At 41.1% G+C, this 17927-nt stretch overlaps 1 protein-coding gene across 5 annotated transcripts in view; it reads right to left on the bottom strand.

Annotated features, from left to right (window-relative positions):
- LOC121926903 (pleckstrin homology domain interacting protein) overlaps window positions 1-17927 on the bottom strand; it is a 126177-nt gene that overhangs the window by 80608 nt on the left and 27642 nt on the right. For all 5 annotated transcript variants that reach the window (XM_042460643.1, XM_042460314.1, XM_042460564.1 and 2 more), the window contains exons 5-7: window positions 12230-12380; window positions 12053-12151; window positions 616-776 (exon numbers count right to left, since the gene is read on the bottom strand). In XM_042460643.1, coding sequence (XP_042316577.1) covers window positions 616-776; window positions 12053-12151; window positions 12230-12380 — 411 coding nt within the window. The remainder of the gene's footprint in view (window positions 1-615; window positions 777-12052; window positions 12152-12229; window positions 12381-17927) is intronic.

Raw genomic sequence — 17927 nt, 5'->3', positions numbered from 1 at the left:
CAGCAGGTGACTTGAAGGCACGCACACACACACACACACACACACACACACGTGTTTAATTGTTGCTCATAGGAAACTGGCAGAAAGCTTTGTCAATCTCTTGCTGGTTATCCATTTCTCAACATACCATGATCAACCTTTTTCCTACCTTTGGTGTAAAGAGTCTCCTTAGTCTTGGGAGATTAAGCAGTCACCAACCCAACCAGATATCACAGAAATCATTCCAGTAGGAATCTGGATTCAGCTATCACTGTACTAGATTCCTAACAACACAGCTATATACCAAAACTACAGCACAAATGCCACCAGACTCCGTTTCATTGGCTTCCATTTCTAGGCAATGAAACTGCTATCCAAGTCAGAACTGTCATAGTACAGTATGGCAGGAGGCCCTGCCTGTACACAAGCCTTGGAGTAAAGTCTCCCCACAGAAAAAGAAAAAAATAAGACTGTTTCATTTAAAGTCTCAAGCAGAAAGTACATCCTGTCCCATTTGTATTTTGTCAAAAAAGGAACAGATGAAAGAAAAATACAATTAAAGTAAGGTGATTAAGCAAAGTAAGCAGAAACAGCATGGGAATAATAGATAAAACATTTTCATGAATTTGCACTTACCGTGAATATTCGTCTGCCTGTTCGATCAAACGTTACACAATATACAGAAGACAAATGTCCTAGGATCCGCTTGTGCATTTTCATATGTTGATAAACAGCAGTTGGAACAAGGTGTTCAAGTCTGTATTTTCCATTTAGTTTTCTTGAAAAGAGAGTTTCACCTATGAGGAGAAAAACATGTTGACTGTCACACACAGATTTATGTCCAAAAACTGATAAATAGTATTTAAAAATCAGTATTATTGAAGGTACCAAAAACATTTCCCTGTACAAAATTTAGAGCAATACATATCATCACAAGGTACAGTTACAGTAACTCACTTGATCACTCACTCATCACCATAATTTAAGAAAAAGATCTCCACTTCCTCAAGTCTCTGGGTTCATAGGCAACAAGAATAAAGTATTTCAACTACAACAGCTGGGGGCACATAACAGAAAAGGAAAGCTGACCCTCTCAGAAACATATATACGAAAGCTGTAACTCATAGTAGTCAAGCATTACTGTATATACTCATGTATAAGTCCAGAAATTTTAGTCAAAAAACTGAACCAAAAAAACCTGAATCGACTTATCCACAGGTCAATGTAAGTACTGTACTTTAACTCTTATTTAAAAAACAAACAAGCAAGGAATCATCCCATGGTTAAGACAAGAGTGCAATCTGTCATAGAAGCACTGATCCCCTCTATTCTGTCATCCATCTAGACTTTAGCATTACCCTTGACTTATTCATGGGTCATATTAAAATCCATAATTTTGGTCCAAAAATATGCCCTCGACTTATACATGAGGTCAACTTATAGTCAAGTATATACAGTAATTCTGAGAAGCAAGCAGCAAGAACTATATAGTTTTCATGTTGAGAAGTGGAAGACATATAGGTATACCTAATGCATGTAATGAGATGAGAAGGCATTATAACATTAGCAGTTGCCCCTGCAAAGATGCCTTAAGGCCCTTGTAATATCCTGGAGGAGAATGCTGCAAAGTGAAGATACCAGCAAACATAGTTCAGAAGTTCCAACCAGAACTCCAATTTAAAAGTTCAGTTCTGGATCAAGATTTATTTCAGGCAATAGATTATTCTAAAGCTAAAACTCCTCCACTGAATAGTAGTAAAGCTTCAGTATCAGTACAAGATGCCTTCCTTACTTTGAGTACATGGTAACATTCAGAAAGTGTCTTCTTCTGTACAAATTCATTGATACCTACAAATCAAACTCTACTTTCTATATTTGGGCTATCTGGAACTGGTAATTACAAGCAGGATTTCTTCAGTTGTAATCCTGGCATGCTTGTGCACACTTAAACAGAATCTTGTGTTTGAATTCTAATTTAAAGCTAATTTAAAGCTAACATACCGTAGGTATTAAGTCACCCCTATTTTAAAACAACACTAAATGCAGCTAGAAACAGGTAAACATTCATTTATTATCCTGACCCCCAAATATATGTAGCTGCAGAATATCCAGTCCTGTAAAAGACCCTTCCATATGTGTTTACTTGCTCACACCAAAGCAGGGAGCTGTTTGTGCCAGGAACTTTTTCAGAGTGGGGGAAAAGTCCTGGCTTAATAAAATGTATGAACATAACCGTTTATTTTGTCATAAACAACTGTGTTCAGTTTTTTGTGGGTTTTTCGGGCTATGTGGCCATATTCTAGAAGAGTTTATTCCTGACATTTCACCAGCATCAGTGGCAGACATCTTCAGATAATGTTGATATAGAGGGGAGCTGGATGGATAGATATATATATATAAATACACACACACACACACACACACACACACACAGTGTGACCCTGGGTAGGGAGGAAATTCTATGTTAATCTGTGCAATGTTCTGTTGTTGATGGCAGAGCCTCAAGGTGGGATGATATGCAAAGGAGGATTAGTGTCTGCTAATTGGTGATCATTATCTGCTGGGAAAGCCCCTGACCCTGGGTGATTTCTAATTTGCATTTGCTGAGTCCTCATTTTGCTATTCTTCAGGACTGGTAGCCAGACTTTGCGAACTTTAAGGGTTTCTTCTTTCCTGCTGAAGTTGTCCAGGTGATTGTGGATTTCAATGGCTTCCCTGTGCATTCTGATACTGATAGTTGTTGGCATGGTCCAGAACTTCAGTGTTTTAAAACAGCATTTTATGCCCAGGATAGTTTATAACGTATTCTGCTACTGTTGATTTTTCTGGCTGACCCAGGTCCCATACAGACAGGCCAAAACAAAGCTCAGCTTCCAGACTCTTAGGATGCATGCATCATTTAAACAGCATGCCTCCAAAGTGACCCAAAGCAGCTTTATTCTGGCCTGTCTGTATGGGGCCCCAGTCTGCAAACTTCCATGCAAGCATTCTCTGAAGATGCCAGCCACAGATGCTGGTGAAACATCAGAAACAAACTCTTCTAGAACATGGACACATAGCCTGAAAAACCCGTAAAAAACTATGGATGCCAGCCATGAAAGCCATTGACTTAACAATTTAAGGATGGAATCCCAAGAATGCAATCTTAAGTGAGAAATCCTGTTCTTCAAACCCTGCTAGCTAAATCCTTTATAGCTGAGACAGACTTGAACTTTGTGGTGAGACAGAAAAAACACTTGGAAGGGCTGTCTGACAGGAATTGTACCTCCACATGAGGTACATTTCTTAAATAAGACCTCAGAGGCCAAAGACAGAAGGAACCTATGACAAGCAGTCAAAAAAGTACATAGAAGCCAATGAGAAAGAAGGTACTCAAGCATGAAGAAAAGACAAATATGGAGAATGTCCCAAATGCTGCTGCTTGTGCAGCAGGCAAAGAGGAATTAAGGCACATAACAGAATGCACCAGATCAAGCGTGTAAGAGAGCAGAGGCAGGAAGAACACCAAAAACCTATTCAGCATTAGATTGTTTTGAACAGGGATATTGACAAGTACAAAATCCATTTGTGTAATTCAAAGAGATCATGAAGGAGTAAGGTTTTTGGGAGGTGGCACTATCACACATAACTACAACGATGAATTCCCATCACCATAGTTATGCCTGAAAAACTGCAGGAGGAATATGAGACATCCTAAGCACAGTGTGGCAATACAGTCCAACCCCCATTTCCGTGGGGGGATATATTTCCAGAGTTACCGCAGATAGCAGTAACTGTTGATAATGGCCAATGTTATCTTTCTATCAGACATTGGCCATAGTCACCCTGGAGGACCTTCAGATGCAGAGAGAGACCTAATAACAGGGCAGGTCTTATTGAAACAGGCAATACTTAAAATACTAAATTATTTAGGGCTTTATAGGCAGTCTATAACAAGGACTTCTAATCCATATTATAAGTTTACAGAGGTAGATCATCTTCCATGATGTCCTCTTAGCAGGTAGTACATTCACCTAATTTCTAAATTAAAATGCTAGCCTACCTTGCTAGGACATCAGTGGCACAGAATTTGGAAGCTGTTCTTTTAAGAGACTTAATTCCACTGATTATTTTAAAGGGAAACTTGGAAGAGCAAAGAAATGTTACTTACAATAAGTGAAATACAGTGGTGCCTCGGGTTACGAAAGTAATTCGTTCCGCGGCCGCTTTCGTAACCCGAAAAGCCTTCGTAAGCCGAATTGCCATAGGCGCTAATGGGGAAAAGCCGCGTTTCGTGCGAAAAAGCGCCGAAAAGCACCAAAAATTTTCTTCATAACCCGAAAAAACATTCGTAACCCGGAACAATGATTTCCAATGGGATTTTTTCGTATCCCGAAAATTTCGTAACCTGGGTATTTCGTATCCCGAGGTACCACTGTATTTATTTTATCCACCATGTAAGCTAGCATCATCTATGACTCCCTTTCCTAAAACCATTTAGGGATGGGAAAAGTAACAGAGAGACTCCAGTTACACAGCCCTTGTGAACAATCTCCTAAAAGCCCTACTGTGATTTCATCTGCTGCAAAACTACTATATATGATTAGGATCAGTGGTATGTGTGGTTTAGTGCTGTTACCTCATGTATATGAGGTAACAGCACTAAACCATACATATCTCTGATGTTGCCCTTCAGTGGCCACAAAACAACAAGCCATTTTATTACTATTTAGCAAGTCTCCAAATACTACTTAATAGTTATCAAATTCAATGTGCTTGGAGAGATTATCAGGTTCTGGCACCTTCTTCCAACTACAGTGGTACCCCGGGTTACGAAATTAATTCGTTCCGCCGCCGCTTTCGTAACCCGAAATACTTCGCAAGCCGAAAAACCCATAGGCGCTAATGGGGAAAAGCCGCGATTTCGTGTGAAATAGCGCCGAAAAGCACCAAAAAAATTTTCGTAACCCGAAAAAACCTTCGTAACCCGGAACAGTTTTTTTAAATGGATTTTTTTCGTAACCCGGAAATTTCGTAAGGCGGCGCATTCGTATCCCGGGGTACCACTGTATTAATATTAGTAAACATGGTATTAACAACTTCTCAGGTGAGAGAGAGAAAGATGAGGGGAGAAAAGATAAGTGGTAGCCAAACATCTGCACAAACAAGAGTACAGTTAAGGTGGAGAAGCAGGTGTGAAGAACTGATTCAAAAACCAGCCAATCAGAAGCCAGAAACCCTAAGCCAATCAGGAGCTGGCTGAGGAGTTTGAAGATTCCGCTTGGCAGTTGGTTTTGTCAGTTAGGGTTTGGAATCCTGAGGGAGGAAGCTGGTGTTCAGTTGGGGAACAGTAGAGTCCAGGAGAGGACTGTGTTCCTGAGGGAACAGCATTTTGTTAGAGTGGGGTGTTGATAATAGACCAAGAAAGGGTCTGATAGGTCCAGAGAGGGACAGTATTAGTTTGGAGAGTCTAGACAAGAGAGACTCAGTGTAGCCAGACTCAGAAAGAGGGTTTTCGGTTACTTAGGCGGGATACAAACTGCCATATAGTACGTATAGGATACGTACTAGGGTTAGGAAGGGGCAGTGCTTCCGCACCCCCCTAACCCTAGTACGTATCCTATACGTACAAGATGGCGGCGCCCCTTCTACAAGGGCGCCGCCATCTTTACGTACTGGATGCATAGCGTCCAGACGTGTCGCAGCGCCTATGACGTTGCGAATGCGCCGGCAGCGCTTCGCGACGTCATCAGTGCGCAGAAAGAAGAAGCTCCGAAATGGAGCTTCTTTTTTGCTCCGCGCGGGAGCCGCGCGGTTTGGCTGCTGCGGCTCCCGCGTGGAGCAAACGGCGGCGGTGGGGAAGCGCCGCAAAGTGGTGGTTTGTATCCCGCCATAATTTCTTTAGATATATTATAGCCTTGGTGGCTGAGTTAGTAAAAAGAATTGCCTAAAGAGGGACAGGAAAGTCCTCAGGTGGTTAAAAAATATCTGGGGAAAGAGGAATACAGTAACGAAGTAAAGAGTACCAATGTAACGAAGTAACACGTGCCTGAACCAACAGCTGTTTAATGTCGTTCATTTCAAGTAATAGCTGTTCAAAACCTTTGTTCAATAAAGTTCATATTTTGTTTTATTTAAAGGCTTGTCGGCCATATATATTTTATCCACGCTACTATATTATGTAATACTGTGAACCTGTCACATAAGAAAGGGGGTTCGTTACATAAATTGGTTGGCAGCGGGGTGGGATTAGAAAACCCCATAGGACTGCCATAAGGTGAAGGAGTGGTGCCGTGACATAAATTGGTGTGCAGTGTCCGGATATGTAAAGTCCAGTGGCTGGAAATTTGAGGAGAAGTGTGCTGGAGACAATTGGTGTTACTGGGTTCTGAGTTCAAGTTACCAGAAACCCGAGATTTGATTTGACCTTGAAAAGTAAAAGGTTCAACAGTTCAAATAAGGAGGCATAAGTCAGTGAGGGGAATCTCTGAGGTAATAGTCAAGGGTACTGTGTAAGAGATTACCTATAGACTGACTAGGCTGGATAAGAAAAGTAATACCAGTCCCTGAGGTAATTTGCTGAGGTAAATTGTAGGGGACTGGGGGGGGGGAGAGAGTTGCAGTTTTAGAGCGCCTGGATTTGACAAATCAGGTGGCCAGAAGTGTGCTGAAGCTAAGTGGAAATACCAGATATCCGATAGTAGGTTTAAACGGAAAGAAAGGAAAACCTACAGTTTAAAATCTAGGCGTTGGATTCAGAGGACTGATCTCTGAGGTAAAACAAAAAGGGTAGTTTGTAGGAGATCACTTGAAAACTGACAACCCTAGATAAGGCTAGTCTCTGAGGTAAACGTATTGGGTAATTGTAAGAGACTAGTTGACAGAGATAAAAAGCACACATAGTGATTCCTGAGGTAAAAGTCAGTGGTAAAGTAAGGAATCATTGATCTAACTATAAGGTTCAAGTGGATTTGTGGTATTAAGTGGAAACACAGTCACATTTGAGTATTTCCTGAGGTAAAAGTTGGAGGTATTTGTAAGGAAATACATAAAACATGCCTCCTAACGAAGTCAAACCTCCAACAATGAGAGAAGTGGTGGAGGAGGAGGAAGTCAGAGAAGAAATGGTAGCTAGTGTTGACCCAAGAATTTCTGAGTCTCAGGAGAGTGTGGAGATTTGGAAAATAAAAGAAAGAATAGAAATGGCTAAGATAGAAGGTGAGAGACTGTGTAGAGAAAAAGAACTTGAAAATGAAAATACAGTACTCATAATAGAGAAATACATGACATTGAAATGAAGGAACTGAAGAATTAGCGTGCCCATAATGGAAAAATGCATGACATAAATATTTAATGTTCAATTTAAAATCTAGAGTTATTCATATTGTCAAGAATAACATTAATGGGTTCCCTCTATATGATATAAAAAAATTTCCTAACATAGGAGTTAGACCTGAATTTTATATATTGATAGTTTTGAAAAAGCTTGTGATGATATGGGGATATCAGACAAGGAGTGTAATTTGATTAGGCTTGAGTTAAAGGAAATAAAACACAGAAAAGAATTAAAAGAAAAAGAATATGAAGGAGAGTTAAGAGAACTGAAATATTTAAGAGAAATGAAAGAAAAAGAATGGCAACATGAGAGGGAAATAAGAAGAAAAGAATATGAGGCACAGCAAAGAGAGATGGAGCTTCAAAAACAGTTGAGAGAACTAAAGCATAACACAGATGTATTAGAAGAAAAATATGAGAAAAAGTTTGCAGAAAAACTGGATGGTTTTAAAGAAAAGTTTAAAAACTAGGATAAAGTTAGTAATACACTTACAAATAGCTAAACTGGAATCCGAAAACCAGACTTTACAAGGTCTTATAGAAGGAAACAGAGGAGATTGTTACTCTAAAAACAAGTTTGGACAATAAAGAAAAGATTGTTTCAGAGTTAGAATATATCATTTCTGATATGAAACAGTCCTCAAAAAGTGCTAATGAAACCCTACATAAATATGAAAAAGGTATTCACAGACTTCAGGGTTTGTTAGATGAAACAAATGAGAGATTTAGTCAAAAAGAGAAAGAAAAAGAGGCTTTAGTACAAGAAAATAAAAAGTTACAAGAACAACTTTATGATTTAAAAACAAGAAAATCAGATTCTGCATCAAAAAGTCAATCAAGATCAGAATGAGCTTGATAACATAAAGTTAAAAACTCAAGATCTATACACAGAGATTGTCAAATTGGAAAATAGGCTAAACTCGAAAGAGAGAGAAGTTCAAACTCTTGTGGAAAATTGCCATAAAGCCAATACACAAACAAAAGGATGGAAAACCTTGTTTTACCACGTAAAAGCAAAGTACAATACTCTCCAACTTGAGCTTTTCAATATAAAAACTAAGACCTGTTACAGACTGCCAAAATAAAGCTGCTTCAGATCTCTTTGGAGGTATGCTGTTTGAATGATGCATGCATCCTAAGAATCCGGAAGCTGCACCAAAGCTGCACTCCAGTGCTTAGGAATAGAGTGTGGCTTTGGTGCGACCTCCGGACTCTTAGGACCCATGCATCATTTAAACAGCATACCTCCAAAGAGACCTGAAGCAGCTTTATTTTGGCAGTCTGGAACAGGCCTAAGAGTCACAGACAAAAAGAAAAAGTAGAGGTTACACAAGAAGAAAAAGACTTACAAGAACAAAAGTAGCAGTCATGGGCCCATTACAGACAGGCCTATAGTATGGACTGGGTCCGTACTAGGGTTAGAAAGGGGCGTCACTTCCGTACACCCCTAACCCTAGTACGGACCGAATCTGTACAAAATGGCGGTGCTCGTTCCACACGGGGGCCGCCATTACAACGTCACAAATGCGCAACCTCCAAACGGGGTGGTGCGGACGTGACGTCTTTGTGCCGCGTGAGGGCGCATAGAGCGCCCTTTCCGCGGCACTAGAAGGAGCTCTAAAACGGAGCTCCTTCCGCAATTTGCGTCGCTGGCGCTGCAAGGGAGAAAGGGGCCAAGCAGCCCCTTTCTCCTCCTCCCCTCCACTGTCAGGTGTCCTTGGGGCATGAAGCCCCAAGGACACCCCTTTCCAGGCCACGGGGAAGCGGCCTGGAAAGCGGCGGATCGGGGCCTTGGAGGCTGCTGCTCTGGCAGCTGAGGCCCCGATCTGGCTGGGAAAGGAGCACCTACAGGCCGCCCCAAAGGGGCGGTCTGTAACACACAATGGATAGTAAGATTAATAGGTTTATTGAGCCTGATGAAAAATTGGCTATGGTCATAGGAGCTAAAAAGAGAAAAGAATTTAGCCAAAAAAGAAAGAGTCCTAAAAGTTTAAAACCTTTGGTAAAATCAGATAAAGAGAAAGCCTCCAAGTTAAAGGGGAAAATCCATACAGAGTCAAAAGGACACAACATCATACTGTCAGCATGTTTTTAATAATAACGATAAAATTCATGTGTAATCCACCTCTTATAGAAATGCAGGACAAACTTCATAGATCCCAGCTAGACAAACTTCTATACTTTCAGATCTGACATATATCTGGAAGCTATATATTAAATGTGACAGTATAAAAAATGTTTAGTTTGGCAAATGGGTGATATAACCCAAGAAAATGGTTTAGTTCACAGAGACTGGAAGAATCTTAAAAAAGTAAAGCTTAAAAAAATAGATGTGTGTATACAGAACATGCAAACATCTATAAACTTCACTGTCAAACATACTGGTGGTGACCAGATGACAGACAAGTGTTGGTGTGACCCCAAAAGCCATCAACCAACCAGAAAAAGAGATTCAACAGAAAAAGAAAAACCAGAGATTGTGATGACCTATATAGAAAATATGATGACTTCGATAAGGGATGCTTTACAGTCTACAGAAGAAGATGTAAAGATTGCTGAACGCACTCAAGGAACTGGGTCCAGTGAAACAAGAAGAAACAAAGACTTTTTACCAGATGAGGTGTTAAGTCCACAGCCGGTAAAAAGGGAGACGTCGTCAGTTATAAGAACTGATCCAGAAAAAAACTCTTGAAAAGGACAATGATATAAATGAGTTGATAGACTGGAAAACCGATGTACAGTGCATCCTCGCCTTAGCGGGGGATCCATTCCGGATCCCGCCACGTAAGGTGAATTCCGCCTATGCTCGAGCCCCATTGGAAACAATGGGGCTCGTGCATGGCGGCGCGGGTGCACGCGGGGCACAACGGGCGCGCGCACCCATTCAACTGAATGGGACGCACCGCCCCTTCTGCCCCGCGTACGCTCAAGTCCGCGTATGGCGCGCCCGCGTATGGCGCGGGCGCACTGTATTGTTGTTTGCCATTAATATAAGGGAAGATGAAATATTTTCAAAGCCATACTGGGAACAGGGGAAAGTGGTTGGAGCTAATGTTACATCAATCTTCAATCTATTAAAAGAGAGGTTAGAAGACTGAATATATGGTTGGGGGAAAAATTTTAAATGGATCATGCAAAGGATCTGAAGTTGGAAGAAAAGGTTATTTAAGTGTTATTAAAGTGTTGAAACCCAACAAGTGATATGGGGTAGAGTGATAATATACTAAACTTATAAGAAAAGTATGGTAAGTTGTTGTAACAAGTAGAATTGATATTAGATATGTTTAAAATGGGAACATACAGAAAAATCCCGAAGATATTTAAGTTGGTAATGGTTATTGATAAAACTAGTACTGTATATAAAATATAGTGATGATGGTTAAGTGATGTTTATATAATGTTATAGATATAAGGTTGTATAATGGGTAAGTATAACTGAGAGTTCATTGGCCCATATGACTGTTTGGTTATGTGTGTCAATGAATCTATTAAAGAGGGGAGGTGTGTGACGAACTGATTCAAAAACCAGCCAATCAGAAGCCAGAGACCCTAAGCCAATCAGGAGCTGGCTGAGGAGTTTGAAGATTCCACTTGGCAGGTGGTTTTAGTCAGTTAGGGTTTAGAATGTTGAGACATGAAGTTGGAATGTTGACAGAGAGACAGTTGGGGAACAGTAGAGTCCAAGAGAGGACTGTGTTCCGATAGTTCCTGAGGGAACGGCATTTTGTTAGAGGGGGTGTTGATAATAGACCAAGAAAGGGTCTGATAGGTCCAGAGAGGGACAGTATTAGTTTGGAAGTCTAGAAACGAGAGACTCATTGTAGCCAGACTCAGAAAGAGGGGTTTTGGTTACATAATTTCCAGAGAGATATTATAGCCTTGGTGGCTGAGTTAGTAAAAAGAACTGCCTAAAGAGGGACAGGAAAGTCCTGAGGTGGGTAAAGAATATCTGGGGAAAGAGGAATAACAATAACTAAATAAAGAGTATCAATGTAACAAAGTAACATGTGCCTGAACCAACAGCTGTTTAATGTCGTTCAGTTCAAGTAATAGCTGTTCAATAACGTTCATATTTTGTTTTATCTAAAGGCTTGTCGGCCATATATATTTTATCCACGCTACTATATTATGTAATACTGTGAACCTGCCACATAAGAAAGGGGGTTCGTTATATAAATTGGTTGGCAGCGGGTGGGATTAGAAAACCCCATAGGACTGCCATAAGGTGAAGGAGTGGTGCCGTTACAGTAGGCTACTAATATTTGGCCAGTTCTTTTCTATGTTCTTTTTCTTCTTTCAAGAACCCATCATGACATCTTACTCAAATTCTTCACTGCTTTTATTTTATATTATTTTATAGATTATGGCTTTCCTTCAGCTATTTTCCATACCAGCCTGCAAAGATACAAACATCATGACATCTCCAAAATATGAAACACCTTTTTACACACTAGTATTTGGCTGCAGACAGGAAGGAATTTGTGGAGGAGAAAGACTTGCTACTTAACTAAACCAATGAAAAACTCATTTAAAAAGAGAAAAGACAGATTACAAATACACATAGAAGTATCCAGACCTCTTCAGCCCAAGACCAGGTCTCAAACACTGAATTATGGACACTGGGACTAACATACAAGCAGTACCAGTCCCACAAAAAGCGGAAGAAGTAACAGACCATGCAGGAACAAGTCTATGTCAAACCTTTTCCCCACAGTAAAAAATACTACAATACCCCAGATTTGTGTAATAATGCTCTTACCTATGCTTGGAGAACTGCCATAGTTTACTGGCAACTCTGGAGGTCTTCCACAGTGCAATGCAGCAAGAGCAGATCCCTTCCACACCACATGCTTGCAGCCTGTTATTTAAAGAAAAAAGTAAATATAGAAATATATGGCAATATAACTACACAAGTCAATTTGCATAATAGGCATACTTTTGCTTGTGCGAAGCAAAGACTGTCTTCCAGCTCCTAACAATGTTTGGACTCCTGGAACACTCTGAGGAATTTCTTGCTCTAGAAGTGGTCCTAATCGATGGCATATCTGAAGTAGGTGATCAGGTGCCAAATGCCTATAATATTTTACCTATTAAGAAAAGAAAAGGTACATATTCAGTATTTTCTCATTAATGTGAAGAAAAATCAATTGGAGAAACCACTTTTTTTTAAAAGTTAGCAGTTGTTTACATATAAGAATACTTTCCTATAATTTCTAGTGTAGAAGGTTGCAGAGAAAACAGTTCATAATGACAATTCCACTCTTCACTCCTAAAAACCACAACATGATTTGCAAATCATACATGAATTTAACACAGATTTCTAATTCTGTTTAAAAAAGTGGGATCTCAAATCCCATTCTACCTACTGGCAGTGCAATGTACACACACTGCTGCCCCTGGGGACAACAGGGTCTTGTTGTCTGGGGATGCTTAAATATGCAGATGGCAAGCCTATGGATAAGGAGGCTCCATTGTGTAAGATTATGGAAGGATGGTATCTAGCCCCAAATAAACTGAAGAAAATAGCCCTGACTGTCTCAAATCAATGTTAGAGAGGTCAAGATAACAATACTTTTTGAAAGACTGAAAACTGTTGATGAACTTTATGGGCAATAAGAAATCTAACAATGTAATAATCTATGGTTATTAATAATTCTAGTATAATTATTCAGCTGAATCTTTAATGCTAGATTAATATTTCAAATGTTTTTATTTTTCTTTCCATTGCAGTCAGGATTGGGGGGGGGGGGGTTTCAGGGCCCTTCTCTGTATTAGTTGCATGCTATTTCTCCCTTTTTTTTCCTTTCTTTTTTTCTGGAAGCTGTAAACAGCTTATGATGTAATCAGCGATAAGTAACTCATCTTTCCATACAGTCAAACCAAAGCACAAAAGGTATTCAAGTCAGCAAAGAGTGACTTCAATGGCTGTGCCGAGAGACCCCCTTCGGATCACATGCAACTCTATTTTCAATCATAGCTTTTCTTTATTGTATGTGTTGTGTGCCTTCAAGTCATTACTGACTTACGGTGATCCTAAGGCAAACCTATCATGAGGTTTTCTTGGCAAGATTTATTCAAAGGTGGTTTGCCATTGCCTTCCCCTGAGCATGTGACTTGCCCAAGATCACCTAGTGGGTTTCATGGCCAAGTGGGAAATTGAACCCTGGTCTCCAGAGTCATAGTCCAACACTCAAACCACTACAGCAAAGTGTAATTAAAATATGGTGTCTGAATTTTCTTCTTTCTCTTTTCCCTCCTCATTCCTTTTCTTTCTATTAGGTTAAGCTTCTGGGCAAGATTTTTAACTGATGTTGTACAAGTCACTCTGAATGCCTTTTCAGTTGAAGAACAAGGGAAAAAATTAAATAAGTGAAGATGCCCACATCCGCCCAGTGCAGAAAAAAGCATTCCATACTTACAACTTAGCTTCCATACATCCTTTATTTCCTCTCGGTTTTTCAGCTATGACCCTTTTCTTTGTTGGTTGAAGACTAAAACAGAGCAATGTTTACTGCTTACATGAAGCAGAATTACTAACCATACTTAATATCTGCATGCCTCAGATGCATGAGCAAATTTATAAGTAACTGAACTTACTCTAACCTGAAAGTTTTTGGTCCTAGAGTAGTTCCTCTTGGATATTCCAATACAAGATATAAAATAAGCACATTAGTGGGAAGTTGTAAGTATTAGGCCACATATAGAGAAACAGAGATAAGCCCTCATAAACCAAGTACACAGAGGAATTCGCAAATAAAGTCAAGAAGACTTATATTTCCATAATACAAAGTTACAAAGATACACAGGAATAAATTAAACAATTTAGTAGATTAATTCTCCTTTAATTTAAAAAAAATAACCACAAAAACCTCAATATAGACAAATTTCATAGGATACTAAGTTATTTCTTGGCTGTAACGCAGTTTGCCTCATAGTGAAGATGGCAAGCACAGGGTGACCTTATACCCAAATTGGTCTTGCATGGGTATTTACCAATATTCAACAAACTAATGGGGCATGTTTAAGGCTATTTTAAATCAAGGTAGAATATTAGTCCATCTAGCTCATTACTGTCTACACCAGCAGTTCCCAGCGTGGTTCCCACAGCCATAGTGGCCACCTGTGGAGACCACCCATGGGGTTTGATGTTACAAAACTTGTAAAAAATAGTTTGGTTTTCTATATTGTACTGTAGAATAAAAATGTATGGTAAGTACGGTTGGGGCTCCTAGAAAAACTGAGTGATGTGTTGAATACCAAATGGAGTTAATTTAGTGATGAATGATGACTAATTGAAAGAGTGAGAGTAGGAGGTGCTGTTGTAATGATGTGGTGAGAATGAAAAGCGAGTCACATAGGATTCAGGTTCTAAAGAAAACAGAAGCGCTGTTCAGGCATTAAAATCAGTATGAAAGAGTGGTGTGAATTGGTAATCTAGTGGGACCTCAGTATCTGCAGGGGATCTGTTCCGAACACACACATACACCCCGTGGATGCCTAAATCCACAGATGCTCAAGTCTGATTGTCCATAATGACAGTGCAGTCACGTGGCCATGCCACCATTAGGGAGAATGGGACTGAAGTCCTCCCTCCTTCCTTCTGCCTCCGAAGGCTTGGCTTTTGTGGTGGAGTCAGTTGGGGCCAGGGCTTAAGTCTTGGAGCTCCTGCAGGGCCTCTAGGCTTTGAGACCCAAACCTTGGCCCTGCCTGCCTAGGAACCTGTTGGCCAGAGGGAGCCATTGCCGGGGCCTGGGGCTTGGAGCCCAGAGGCTCCGCCCTGGGTGCTGGGCCTGGGGACAGCGGCTCCTAAATTCAAGCCTCGGCCGACCAACTGGGCAGCAGACTCTGACCCCAAAGACAAACTGACAGAAGCTTTGGAAGAAGGAGGAAGGGAGGGCAAGGGACTTTTGTCCCCAATGGAGGCACAACTGCATGTGTATAGTGGGCCTTCCTTATCTGCAGACTTGCCATCCGCAGATTTGAGCATCCATGATAAGGAGGGCCCACTGTATGTTTTTCAAAAATCTAATTCAATTACATTTACACCAAAAAAAAACCAAAACCCACCCCACATTTTAACAATTAAGTAAATGTTGAATTATTGTTTAAATGTGCATTACATTACTATAACATAAGTCTTACCAGAATGATGGCAAAAGGCCCCATCTATTTTGTTCTTCCCACACACCCCTTCCTCAACCCTGTTTTGAGCTTTGTAGGGAAGAAAACTGTTGCATGAATTCCCTACTGTCATTCCCTTCTCCTTTTGACCATCCATTAAGAACGTAAGCCCTGTAACGGACCCCTCTTAAAGATGGCAGGCGCTTGGGCTTTATTTATCCCACCGCTACCATCTATTATGCTGCCACCATTTATGTCACGGATGTCCAAACCACAAGCCTTCTCCCCTTATGGCCAGTGCCTGGGACTTCTGTTACCCCACCGCTGCCACACAATTTCTAGTATGAACCCCCTTTCTCCTGGCAGGTTCACCTTATCTCATATAGTAGCGTGGAGCTGATATGTATGACTGACAAGCTTTTATGTAAACCAAAATATAAACTTTATTAAACAGAACAGTTGGACATTTTATTCTTGAACTAAATGATATTATGTAACTTCTAGTTCAGGCACAGATTACTTAGTTATATTTATTCTTCTTTTCCCCAGTTTCCCTTTCACTGTATTGGGACTTTCGCATCCCTTTTAGACAATTTCTTTTCCTATTTCCGCCCCCAAAGCTAACAATATCTCTTATGAACTAATATAACCACAACCCCCTGTTAGAGTTTGGCTATTCTGAGCCTCTCTTCCCTAGACTCATCAACCTAATCCTGTCTCTCTCTGGACCTAGCAGTTCCCCTAACTAACACTATCCCACAGGATATTCTACTCCAGGCACTCTCTTTTCTAGAGCCCTGGCAGTATAATGGTAGGGAGCCTTTTCCCATTCAGACTCTACCCCTAACCATCTTTCTCTAACCCCTGAAAACCCTTCTTCTCTGGGTTCCAGGTCCTAACTCCTCAACATTCCAACCCCAACTGAACCTTCTACTGCCTGAGTCCCAACTGACTCCCCAACTGTCAGTTTGGAATTTTCAAACGTTCCAGCCCACAGGCGATTGGCTGGTCCTCAGCTGCCTTCTGATTGGTCAGCTGGGCGTGCTCTCCGTTACAAGCCCTTCCTCCATTCCATCTGCCTCGGTCCAGGCCTCGGAGGTAGAGAAGAACTGCTGGACCTGATCCCCTTCCCCACCACCTCTCCCTTCTCCTTTTGTGTCGTGTCTTTTTAGATTGTACACCTGCAGGCAGGGAACCGTCTAACTAAAAGTTTCTATGTACAGCGCTGTGTAAATTGACAGCGCTTTATAAAGGTTAATAATAATAATAAATGAATTTTTGAAACTCCTATTTCTTACCTGCAGCACTAAAATCCCAACTTGCTTTTCCTTTCTCCTTCCTTTGTAATTTCATCTCCTTACCTTTCCCCTTTACCTTACAAATTTTATGTGAATCACAGCACAAGTCCATTTCTTAACAGATGAGGAGCCTTTGTGCCAGTAATCTCCAAGCATTTCCTGGCTACCAGCCCCTTTCATCTTTGGCAATTACCCTAGCGCTCTCCCATGCATATTTCTGGATATTAGATCTACTGCTCTAGTGCAAATTCAAAACAGCCAATCTCAGTCACTTCACTCCTCCCTTTGCACGTACTTACACTAGGAGCAGCAACTGAACAGCTGGCTGAACAACAACCGGAAACCTTTCACCCATGCCACCCCTCCAGCAAAGGCCAGTGTGAACAAGAGGCCTCTCAGTCACAAACAAGGAAAGGGAGAGATTCTAGCTACAGGAACTGCTCCACGGTGAAAGACTCTTAAGAATTGACCTCAGATATTCTCTTTCCTTCACCAGAGACATGTGTTCCCCCCCACATACACAAACATTGCTTCTTCTGCTACCTCTTCTCTCAGCCTATCCGATGAAAGAAAACAGAGTAGCAGAGAAACTCCAACCTGCCAGCCAAGTCCCACAAAGTTTAAGCAAGGTCCCAAATTGGAGAATTCTTTTTGCCACCACTTCTTACCCACTGCCATGCACTCTAAATCCTTGCTCTAGTCAGTCTGTCACAAAACAGTGGCCACTCCAAGCCACAGAAGTGATGCCCTGCGCCCAAGCCTCTCCAGAGTTTCCCTGCTGCCGCCGCCACCACCACCAATGAAAGCTGCAGCTAAGGGCATCATGTGGGCAAATGAAAAGCAGCAGACACCACCACACAAAATGATCCACATGGTGGTTTTAAGGGAACCTGAAAAGAAGTTTCATGCAGCCCTTATTCCCACCATGGGACACCATCAGCTAGCAGAGGACAAGGAGAAGGGCCGGTGGGGTGTGTGTGTCAGATTATTTAAATGTCTTTTAAATAAAAAGTCATTTGCCAGCCTATGAAAGGTGAATACAGAGAGGTCCAGCTTGATCTTAAGACTCGGGTAAGTTCGCATATGCAGATCTTTCAGACAGTCTGGACCTAAGCACCTAAACTCCCTGGAGGTCTCCACCCACTGTACAACAGTGCTTATCAAAATGGTGATCCAGGGACGAGTGCTGGTCTACAAGCCATTGGTTGCAGATCC

Source organism: Sceloporus undulatus, chromosome 1 (assembly GCF_019175285.1).
Source record: "Sceloporus undulatus isolate JIND9_A2432 ecotype Alabama chromosome 1, SceUnd_v1.1, whole genome shotgun sequence".
Classification (NCBI taxonomy): domain Eukaryota; kingdom Metazoa; phylum Chordata; class Lepidosauria; order Squamata; family Phrynosomatidae; genus Sceloporus; species Sceloporus undulatus.
The sequence above is the reverse complement of the archived record's forward strand: the minus strand, read 5'-3'. Positions and strand labels throughout refer to the sequence as shown.